The sequence below is a fragment of the Sorex araneus genome, chromosome X (genome assembly GCF_027595985.1).
Source record: "Sorex araneus isolate mSorAra2 chromosome X, mSorAra2.pri, whole genome shotgun sequence".
Lineage (NCBI taxonomy): Eukaryota > Metazoa > Chordata > Mammalia > Eulipotyphla > Soricidae > Sorex > Sorex araneus.
In genome coordinates this window covers 240635812-240647451 of record NC_073313.1, presented here as the reverse complement: position 1 = coordinate 240647451, position 11640 = coordinate 240635812, and the positions used below count along the sequence as shown (strand labels likewise).

The 11640-nt window shown below is 36.8% G+C and overlaps 1 protein-coding gene across 4 annotated transcripts in view; it reads right to left on the bottom strand.

Annotated features, from left to right (window-relative positions):
* Positions 1 to 11640, bottom strand: part of CREB1 (cAMP responsive element binding protein 1) — a 62729-nt gene that overhangs the window by 12779 nt on the left and 38310 nt on the right. For all 4 annotated transcript variants that reach the window (XR_008627200.1, XM_055119984.1, XM_004601310.2 and 1 more), the window contains 4 exons: positions 9394 to 9494; positions 6744 to 6886; positions 2042 to 2224; positions 9 to 159 (listed from right to left, as the gene is read on the bottom strand). Coding sequence is in view for 3 of the 4 variants with exons in the window: in XM_055119984.1 (XP_054975959.1) it covers positions 9 to 159; positions 2042 to 2224; positions 6744 to 6886; positions 9394 to 9494 (578 nt within the window). In the remaining variant the exon portion in view is untranslated. The remainder of the gene's footprint in view (positions 1 to 8; positions 160 to 2041; positions 2225 to 6743; positions 6887 to 9393; positions 9495 to 11640) is intronic.

The window sequence follows — 11640 nt, the reverse complement described above, 5'->3', positions numbered from 1 at the left end:
TCCGGTACCTGTTTTTCATTAGGCGGACTTCTCTCTTCCGTGCGGCTTCTTCAGCAGGCTGTGTAGGAAGTGCTGGGGAGGAGGCCATGACAACTCCGGGGGCAATGGTGCTCGTGGGGGCCGTGCGGATCTGGTATGTTTGTACATCTCCAGAGGCAGCTGGAAAGAAAAACAGTCAGCACGGGGGTAAAACACTGAAATACTGCAACTTGTTTCAACAATGCATAGCAACGTCATTTGAAATATAGGGCAGGGTGAAGGAATAGATGAGCCTAACTTAGACGCTGAAAGAATCGGCCCTCTTTTGGTCATTACTGAAAAATAACGCCCAACTTAATATGTTCATATAGAGTCACTGGATGAGAGAGGTTTTAACTGATGCTGGGTCTTATAATTATCTTTCATTGGAATGCAGTTCTATTCTGCTAACATGCTTACCAACCTTAAGTCTAAAAGGAAAGTAGGGCACAGCTTGGATGATCTTCCTAGATAGAACATAGTCCTCAATGTCTTCCTTTATTGGTAAATTCATATAAAAAAATTTCAAGTAGACTCTTGCCACGACATAAAAACGACCATGATTTTTCATAAAATAGCAAAATGGAAGAGAAAATAGATCATTACCATCAACTACTTTGTTTCCCATCGAAATAAAACCTAAGTATGAAAGTAAGGCTGTTGATGCCAATTATATTATTTGAAACACTGTTTTAATATAAATGATAATAAACTTTTTTTCCCTCTAAACTAATTTTCTCTGAATTAAAGTTCTATATTCTTTAATTAAATGATCCATCATTTGGGGAAAAAAAAAAACCACAATCACTATTATCTGTCAAAATTTCTTCTAGTAAAGATTTAACAATGACCCTCTTAGAATAAGGAACCTAAAGTATTTGAAATAATTTGAAATTCTTTATAAAATCATCCATTTTTTTATATTGTTGAAATGTGTGGTTGAATGTAAAAGATTCATATACTAAACATGTTACCATCTTCAAACTGACGTTCAGAATTCAAATTCACTGACATCCTGCTTTACAATTTTTGAGTACCTGCATGTAAAGTGAAAAAGGTGTTTTACTCCCATTAATAAGCAAAATATTACCTTTTTCAAATAGTATTTGTTTAGTAACAGAATATATTCTGTAACTATACAGGTCCCTTTAGATAAATTACGACTTTCTTTAGTTGATGTTTTAAAATTATTAAAAAATTTTTATTCACAGTGAAGGGATACAACTGTCATTACACCAGGGGCAAACATGCTATTATTAATGTAAATATTTTTAGAAACAATTTTACTTTCTAAATATGCAAAATTCCAATCTACCTTAAATCATATCTTTAAAATAATTCAAGTGAATTCAAAGAAAAATATTTAATTCCTCTCTACAGATATTCCTAAAGCAGAAAAAGAAATTTAAAAATGAAAACAAAACAGAACAAAAACAATTTGTATTACTGACCAATGAGTAAACTACTACCTTTTCAGCTACAGACCAGCAGACTTACATACTGGTGTGACTTTTCTCAAATGACGATGTTTTCATTTAAAATAAAAACTAACAGCCTTGTAAGATATCAAATTATTTTATATCAAAAGGCAGAGAAACAGAATTCTGAACCTCCAAAAATTCTTATCAGTGACTTAGTACAAATCTCCTTTGACATACCGGGGGGAAAAATGAAGTCAAGAGTCTGGATCTTACTGCAGGCTTACACAACATACCTATGCAGTGTGATCTAGAGTCTAACTCCTGATCTTCTCTCTAACCTATCATTTCTCCTGTCTCCAAATGTTAAAGGTCTTAAGGTCAGACATTGTATTTTGAAAACTGAAAATAGTTGTTTTTATGCCATGACATTTTGGTCCAACTGGGATAATGGGAGAGTTCATGGAAAATCGTATCTAAAATGAAGAAAAAGTAACTATATTTTAATAGTGATTTGCAGTAACATACTTACTTTTTCTCAGTGTTTATAAAAATTTTAATCTTTCAAAGAATGTACCACACCTGTGAATTCTGAATTCTCTTACCTTGAACGACAACTTGGTTGCTGGGTACTAAGATTTGTTGTCCGTCAGTTGTCTGTGCATATTGTAGAATGGTAGTACCCGGTTGTGTGGCAGCTGCATTGGTCATGGTTAACGTTTGTAGGCCCTGTACCCCATCGGTACCATTGTTAGCCAGCTGTATTGCTCCTCCCTGCGTAATGGCAACTAAAACCCAATAGATTTTACTGTTACAAATTTAATTAATATCATATACAACTATGCAATGTAAATTTTAATTCACTGCAGAACAATTTTCAGGACATAATACAGGAGAAATTCAATAGCAAGTAACATTGACAAAAAGGATCTGGTATATTCAAGATAACTTCTGCTCAGAAAATTCACATCTAAATACAACTAATTAAATACATCCAAATACAACTAAATACATCTAAATAAAATTTACTGATATCTTTAAACTGTTTCAAAAAGTAGATAAATGAGAAAATGCTAAATTCCTTTACGTAATTGGTTCTGAGAAGATATCACTTTGTGATCCTTATTTTCTTTATTCTAGCTCATTACTTTTAACACTGTTATATTGGTTGCCTTATTGGTTAATAAATTTCTTCAGAGTAAGAAATATAAGGAACATGAAAAGAGAAATGTAAGCAAGCTTCACTGTACTTAATGCACAGGGCTTTCTTCTGGCTATGAACCAATAAACTCAGGTCTAGAGGTAAGTAGGAAACTAGGTATCAATCCAAGATTTATCACTGAATTTATTTTACCTTATTATTTCTTTTGTAAAAATAAAAAAATCTGATTCTAGGTACCAAATGCAACTGCTTTAAACATCAAATGAAATCATTTACTATGTAAAATCTCTGGAAACAGCAGTCTGATCCTATCAAATGTGTTTTTCTTTGTAATATTTATATATATGACAAAGAGATTTTAGAGGGCTTTAAAGAAAATAAACAGGGTAAAAAAGACAGAAATCAAATAACTAAAAAAGTCTTTAAGTGCTAATTTGGAAGCATAAAATTAAGGTAAATTCTGTATAGCCAATATAAAGAAAAACATGGGCTATAATTTTAGTAAAAAAAAAACAAATCTAACCTAAATAACCAAGTTCAAAATCATATCCAATTTTTTTGATTGTTTAGCTGGAAAATCCAATTGAGGGACTCATACATAAACATGTACTTTACAACTGAGCAACATCTGCAGCTAAAACTTGTTTTTCAGACTAAAAATAGAACTTTGTAATAAGACTACCAGTGGCTGGGGCCAGACCAGAGTGTTAGCCTTTGCACGCAGAAGGATAATCCCTGACACCCTGTGCAAGTTCCCTGATCCCACCAGGAGTGAACCCTGAGCACAGAGCTAGGAATAAGCCCTGAGCACCACTAGGTGTGGCCCTCCCCCCCCCCCAAAAAAAAACCTATCAATAGGATAAGGGATGAGTAACTGATAACAGTACTAATATTTTTTAAAACGTTTATGAGGGCCAGAAAGATAGCTCAGGGGATAAGGTACTTACTTACTTTGCATGTGACCCATCTTGGTCAATCCCTGACATCCTATATTGTCATCTGAGCACTGCCAAGAGTGACCCCTGAGCTACTGGGTATAGCCCAAAAGAAAATTTATGGAAAGATCACATTTATAGCTACTCAGAAGAGGTATGGGAAAGAAAATTCCCTGATTAAACAATATAGCTTTTCAACAATGCTAGACATAAAGAATGTGCTAAGGAGTATTATGTTTAAATAAATGTATCTATCCAATGAAATATAATTGCTAAAGAAATATATGTAACTATGAATGTGGTATATAAATCTCTCATTTGCATAAAAGGGTTATACATTTATGTATAAGCAAAACGAAAATGAGAGTATTTATACCAAACTCTTACAGAGGGAGGAATGAAAAGGATTTTCACTTTTTTTTTTTTCTTTTGCTTTGGAGGCCATATCCACAGTGTTCGGGGCCACTACTGCTCAAGGATCACTTCTGGTGGTGTTCAGGGGAACATAGATAGTATTTAGAATTGAACCAGGTTTGGCATCCTTGCAAGGCAAGTACTTTAACCCCTATCATATCTCTCTGATCTCAATTTTCACTTTTTATTAGTACTATAAACTTCTGCCATTTGAATTTTCACAAACCTATATTCATTTCATAAGAAAAATGGTCCCCTGAGTACTGCCAAGTGAACAAATCTAGGGAGGATGTATACATGGCCACTTCCTGGCACGCTGTATAATCTCTCCACCCCCCAATATTGATTCTCAATGACAGTATGAATGTTGAAGTCACAGTATGTTGAATCAGTTTAACCTGGTCCATGTATCTACAGAGAATGAAAGATAAACATAACGAATCAAACTTTGAAAATCTGGGCTAGAGAGCTAGCTCAGAGGGGTGGAATACACAATTTGCATGTGGGAAGACTAGATTCCTCCCTGGCACTGCATAGTCCCAAACACTACTCTGAGAGGCTCTGCCCCAACCAACACTTTGGAGTTGTCCACCAGCAGTGCTCGGCTGCACAGGCCCCCTCAGTTGCTGGAAGAGAGCCATGTGCCAAATTAAAAATCTACTTTTCTAAATCTCACTTCCCTATTTATCTGGTATCTTCTTTCCTAAAGAGCATTTTTATTTCAAATGAGAATCATGTAGTAGTTAATCACTGCTACTATGGAGTTTGCTGCATCCCTCAAGTATGCTGAAGTAGGAAAACAAAGTTCATGTTTCAATGTCTTAGAACACATATGTGAAATAATTAAAATTATCTGGTTAATACCTAACCCCCCCCCCCATACACACACACACACACACACACACACACACACACACACACACACACACACACAATATACCTGGTCATCTCTGACAATAAACAATAGGAGTAGGAAGATGATGACTGAACTCAGGTAAGCTTACAGAATGTAAGAGCAGATTAGTCAAAAGTGCCTCCCTTGCGATAGCACAGCGGGTAGGGCATTTGCCTTGCACGAGGCCAAGCCTGGTTCGATTCCCAGCATCCCATATGGTCCCCCGAGCACTGCCAGGAGTAATTCCTGAGTGCAGAGCCAGGAGTAACCGCTGAGCATCGCCGGGTGTGACCCAAAAAGGAAAAAAAAGTGCCTCCCTTTAACCTTACAGTACCTGCACTACAAACTGTAGTAGAGAGAGAGGAGAGAGGAGAGAGGGGGGAGAGAGAGAGAGAGGGGGGGGGGTGAGAGAGAGAGAGAGAGAGAGAGAGAGGAAGGAGAAAGGAGAGAGGGGAGAGAGAGAGAGAGAGAGAGAATCTGTGTAGAGGGAGGGGAGACTGGGGGTTGGAGAGGTGTGGAAAGAGGAAAATTGGGGACATTGGTGGTGGGAAATGTACACTGGTGAAGAAATGAGTGTTTGAACATTGTACTGTTGATACCCATTATGGAGGCAGGAGTGATAGGATAGCACAGCGGGTAGGGTGTTTGCCTTGCACGCAGCCGACCCGGGCTCGATTCCCAGCATCCCATATGGTCCCCTAGCATTGTCAGGAGTAATTCCTGAGTGCAGAGCCAGGAGTAACTCCTGTGCATCGCTGGGTGTGACCCGAAAAGGAAAAAAAAAACATTATGGATAACTTTATTAACTACTTATCTCACAGTGATTTAATTAAAAAAATTTTTTTAAGTGCTTTCCTTATATTTCTATCCAAATGTTCTACTTTCACAGCTAAAACATCTACTACTTGAGATTCTGTTAGTGTAAATTAAAATAATACAATTCAAGGCTGAGCTGTAACTAACTGAAAAACTATAAACTTTTACATTTTTGATACCCACTATATCAGGGTATATAATAATGTAATCAGAGTAATAATATAGTTAAAAAATAATAATGCAGAAGAAAATTTTAAGATATACTTAAGTTCATAAATAAGGAAGGGGATACTATATAATCAGCAGCACTGGAATTGATCAATAAATCAAAATAAAGAGAGAGACCTATGTGTTAGATAAAAAAGATACAATTCACAAAAATGTCTTTGTTCAAACAAAAGCAAACTCAGAATCACTTTTAAACAGACCTAGGTGAAAGGTAAGAAAACCTGTCAGATTAAAATGTCATGGAAATGAAACTACAATAATTTTGCAAAAGAAATTTTCCTTCTGAAAGTCAGAAAGCTAAGTATCTTCTTAATTTAGCAGTCCTGCTTACATTATCATAATTTGCTACACTACCTTTTCTATTAAGAGGAATAATAAATGAACATGCTGGTAAAGACAGCAACCAAGCTTTCAATCCTTCAATCCAAGCCTTCAACAATAACACTTCACGGGATTTTAAAATGCGGCCTTTGGAAGGGAAGCTGAATTACTGACAAAGATGAATGAGGCCGTTTTGGATCTTAAACACAATCAAAAGATGACTTTTCTTTATCTATAGATAAAGATAAAAACTTATGTTAAAAAAAAACTTATGTTTCCTATTAACACCTTCTGTGAGGATTGAAACCTAGAATGTTAAGAGTGTTTGGGCCATATATATATATATATTTAAATACTTAATCCTAACTAAAACACTTAAGAAAAAAGTCCATTACAGACCTTTGCATACTGAACTACTAAGGAGATGTAAGACTGTTAGCCAGAACTAAGGAAAGTTGGTATTTAATTTCTTTGGAGTGGGACATGGTCACTTATTTTTCTTCCTGGTTTTCAAAACAAAAATATCTATTACTCACTATACTGTCCACTGCTAGTTTGGTAAATCGGAGTTGGCACCGTTACTGTGGTGATGGCAGGTGCTGAAGTCTCCTCTTCAGACTTCTCTTCTTCAATCCTTGGCACCCCTGGCGCATCAGAAGACAAATCATTTAAAATTTTCCTGGAAAAATAGAAAATGGTGTTAGTGAAATGTAACATTTAGTGGTTAAATACAATTTTGGGGGAAAAACAGAAAACTGGCAGAAAGTTGGTAGTTTTTAGTCCAGAGGTTAAAAGTACAAGAACTTACAAAAACAAACTAAAAATGAAAATAAATCAGGAATATATATATATATATATCAAAATGACACCACACAAGGTAAAAACAAAAAACAAAAAACAAAAAACACCAAATAACATTTTACTTAACCCAACTGTAAATAGCTGTAACCAGCAATCATTTTCCACCCTGAAGACTGGCCCACATTTCAACCTGAGATACGTACTCTAGGCTTTTTCCTTTCTGGAAAAGTTCATATCTTCTCTTCCTCCCTATCTCCTTCCTCTCCTTTTCCTCACCACATTGAGGGAGAAGCAGAGAGAGAGAGATCAACAGGGCTGAGGACATTTGGGTTTGATCCCAAGAACAGCATGGTCCCCTGAGCACCACCAAGTGTAGTCCCCAAATCAACAAATACACCTTTTTTAAACTGAGGGGTGAAAACAAAAACCCAAAATCCAATTTTTAGCTTCACATCTCAGAATTTTATTTTTAACTGAACAGTTAAAATGCAGAATATTATACATGGTTAAGAATCAGATACTCCATATACTGCTGTTGGAAACATAAAGTTGGACCAACCCTTACTGAAGAACTGTGAACACACCTACAGAAGAGCAAGTAATCTCTACGTTTCAGAATTTACCTTACAATATATTTACAATATATTGTATCTCCTGCCTTTATAGCTATTTGTTATTTTATGTTGGTTGCAGTATATTTGCTCTGCATGGAAGCAGCCCAGGTCTTATTCCCAGCACCACCTGGTGAATCAGAGCAACCCTTAGCAATGTGCAGCAGCCCCTGTGAACCATAGTGTATGATACAAAAAAGGCTGATCACCACTCATAAGGGATGATCATCTTTGTGTTGGCTTTGCTTCAGATGCCTATTTATGTAACAATATACCTATATCTACACACACACATACACACACACACACACACACACAAACAATTATAGAGCCATATAAAGAACTCAGGATATAGACTATGGTTTTAAAAATGTTCTAAAGATATTTTTCATGCAAGGGAGATGGTTCAAAGGGCTGTGTAGATGCTCTGCATCCTGGTGGCCCAGTTTCTATCCCCAGTACCAGATGGTCCTCCACTGGCAGCAGCAACCTCCAAGCACCAAACTGGGAGCAGCTTGAGAGCACTGCTGGGTCTGACCCAACCAACCAAACAAGATCTTACAAACTGATCTGCACATAAATGTACTCCTATTCATAAAGCCCATGATCATTTTGTTTTACTGGCTTTGGGCCACATGTGGCTGTACTCGGGCTTTCTTCAGGTTCTGTGCTTAGGGACCACTCCTGGCAGGGTTTGGGGAAACAAGCCCAGATCAGTTGTGTGCAAGCCAAGTGTCTTCCTCACTGTACTATCTCTCCAGCCCCACAGGTGGGGAGCAATGCTGGGGGTTGAGTCCGTGTTTCATGCATGTAAGCTAGCACTGATCCACATCCACAGCCACCTCTTAGTTTCCTTGCTCTAGACCATCATGGTTATTCCCTTAGCTTAAAGAATATTCCAAATGTGTTCTGAGAAGCAAAATTAATTCCCTTCCATATTTTAACTAATGTAGGCACATAATAATTGCTTTATGTATACTATATTTCATCAATGATAAAAAACATCATTATTTTTTTCAAATTGATTCTGAATCAATCCCAAGTCCTATACTTAACAACTGGTTTAAAATAAGCTTGCTTATCAACATTTCATCCTATTTGTTTTTATTTTTTCCCTTGGCTGCGATGATATTTTAATGTATACATCTATTTTTTCCCACCACCAGCTCCTGACCAATTCACTGGGATACTTTTCTTTCAAGTTTTATCATTTGCAAATCATGGTTTCTAAGTTTTTCTGATAAAGAACTGGTAAATGTACCAAGCCAATGAAACCAAGTGGTAGAGTGCTTAAAGGACTTCTTGTGGGTACACTTGATTCCTGTGGGTATACTTGAATCACTCTACAGCTGGATTACCCCAGTAAGAATCCATCTTGCATAATCAATTATCATTATCATTACCAAACTCCACTTCTCCAACTTCACAAACATCTCACAAGGAAAACAATGAAAAGATCTTGTTATATATAATCAAGACAAAAGAGACTAGGTTTCAAGAATTCATAACAATGTAAAAGGAGGAGGTCTGATTATAATGGAGGATTATCATGGTCTTTTATGCCCTTTCTCTACATTTTCTATTTAATTCTTCCATTTCTCAGGCACTCGTGTGTGATTACTAAAATGACTTTTGCTGGTGTTATAGGACAGGTTATAATAAACCAATTAAGGCAAGTAACTTTTTCCACATAAAATATTTTATGTCTTATACCAAATATTTGCCTAGATTTTACAAGTCATGTTTCTTAACATATAAGTATTAAATTACACACCTGTAGGAAGGCCTTCTTGAAAGAATTTCTCTTCTTTTTTGGGAATCTGTTACACTATCCACCGACTCCTGTGAATCTTCACTTTCTGCAATAGTTGAAATCTGAAAATAAACAGGAACTTTAATATTAATTATCAAATTTCATCTGCAAATACTTTCATTTTCTTAAATTTTAAGAAAATGTAAAAAACAAAAGGAATTGGTATGTTGCTGTATATTCATTGGAAAAAATTGGTCCTTACAGAAGATAATGGGCTAGAGCAATAGCACAGTGGGTAGGGCGTTTGCCTTGCATGCTGGCTAACCCGGGTTCAATTCCTCCGCCCCTCTCGGAGAGCCCAGGAAGCTACCGAGAGTATCTCACCCACAGGGTAGAGCCTGGCAAGCTACCCGTGGTGTATTCGATATGCCAAAAACAGTAACAAGTCTTACAACAGAGATATTACTGGTGTCCAATTGAGCAAATCGATGAGCAACGGGATGACAGTGATACAATTGGAGATAATCATACCAATCACTTGTCTTTCCCTCTTATCCAATAAGAGTCCCAAGCTTTTTTAAAACCAAACTTTCGTAATAATAAATCCATCTAAATCTTCTTTAGAACTTCATCTAAGTAAATCTGAATGTATCACTACTGTCTGACATTGTTAGAATCAAACTTCCAGCTCAAAGGTGATTTTTGACATGAAAGAAGATTACATATTTGAACCTAATATATATAATATTTTCTACTAATTATGTGTAAACCCTTGTCACATCTACAACTATACAAAAGAGATCTGTAAACCCCTACCATGTTCAAGCTCTTTGTTCCTAACAAATTAGAGAAAAGACCTCTGCCACACACAAACATATTTCAGTTTACTTCTACAATTTAACTAGGCAAAATCTCATGACTAAAAAATAATGAAGATATGGGCAGGAGAGATAGCACAGCAGCTAAAGCATTTTCTTTGCATGCACCCAACCCAGATTTGACCTGGCACCCTATGTAGTCCCCTGAGCACAGCCAGGAGGATCCAAGTGCAGGATCAGGAGTAAGCCCAGAGCACCAGAGTATGACCCAAAAGGGAAGGGGGGATGGGGGTGAGGTGATGGGAAGATAAGCTGAATAAAGATTTGACATGGAATAATAATAGCCACTAGTATTGAAAACTTACCATGTGCTGCTAGGCTTTGTACTAAAGTACACGTCTATATTACATCACTCAATACTGCTAATACAGTAACATCAGGGTCTAAATAAGTATAATTAATATGATTCATTTTTAGATGGAAGAACTAAGTCACAAAGAGATTAAGTAACTTACCAAGTCTCAAAGCTAGGAAATAATGGAGTCATTGTCAATATTTGGCATCAGTTTTAGACATTCTTACCAGTAAATCAAAATTCTGTTGGTTCCAATCTCAAACCAGTCTGGTTAGATAGAGCAACCCAGGTGTAGTTTTAGACTATTTCTTGGCTACAAGTTAACTCCCATAGCAAACATATCTGTCAAATTTATACTGCAAAATTTTTCTAATGTAGCCCCCTGCTCTTTTCTGAACTAAATACACTTAATTCTGTTAAAGTGAGAATTAGATTTAAGCAAGGTAAAAGGGTCTGTGTAGGATAGTTTCAAGTTAAAACTTTTTTCTTTTTTGCAATAGCAAAAAAGAAAAAAAAAAAACATCATATTCAGAGTTACACAAGCAATTCCAAACATACTCTCTCCGAGGCTCTGGAGCCCAGGCACACATTTGACCAATTTTGTGATCTAATTCCAAGAATGCTTCATAAAATATACCTATAATAATCTACTCCATTCAAAACACTCTAAAGTTCAAGATATACAGACAAAAGTAACTTTTTAGGGGCTGGAGCGATAGTACAGCAGGTAGGGAGTTTGCCTCGCATGCGGCCGACCCAGGTTCGATCCCCGGTGTCCCATATGGTCCCCCAAGCACCGCCAGGAGTAATTCCTGAATGCAGAGTAGTAAGCTCTGAGCATCGCTGGGTGTGACCCAAAAAGCAAAAAAAAAAAAAAAAAAGTAACTTTTTAAATGAAAAGGAAATTCAGAACTACTCAGTATCACATGATCAATTCAACATTTCCTCTTTGGGAGTGCTATTCAGCAAGAACTGAGAACTGGGGCTGGAGAGATAGCACAGCGGGTAGGGCCTTTGCCTTGCACGCAGCTGACCCAGGTTCAAATCCCAGCATCCCATATGGTCCCCTGAGCACGGCCAGGGGTAATTCCTGAG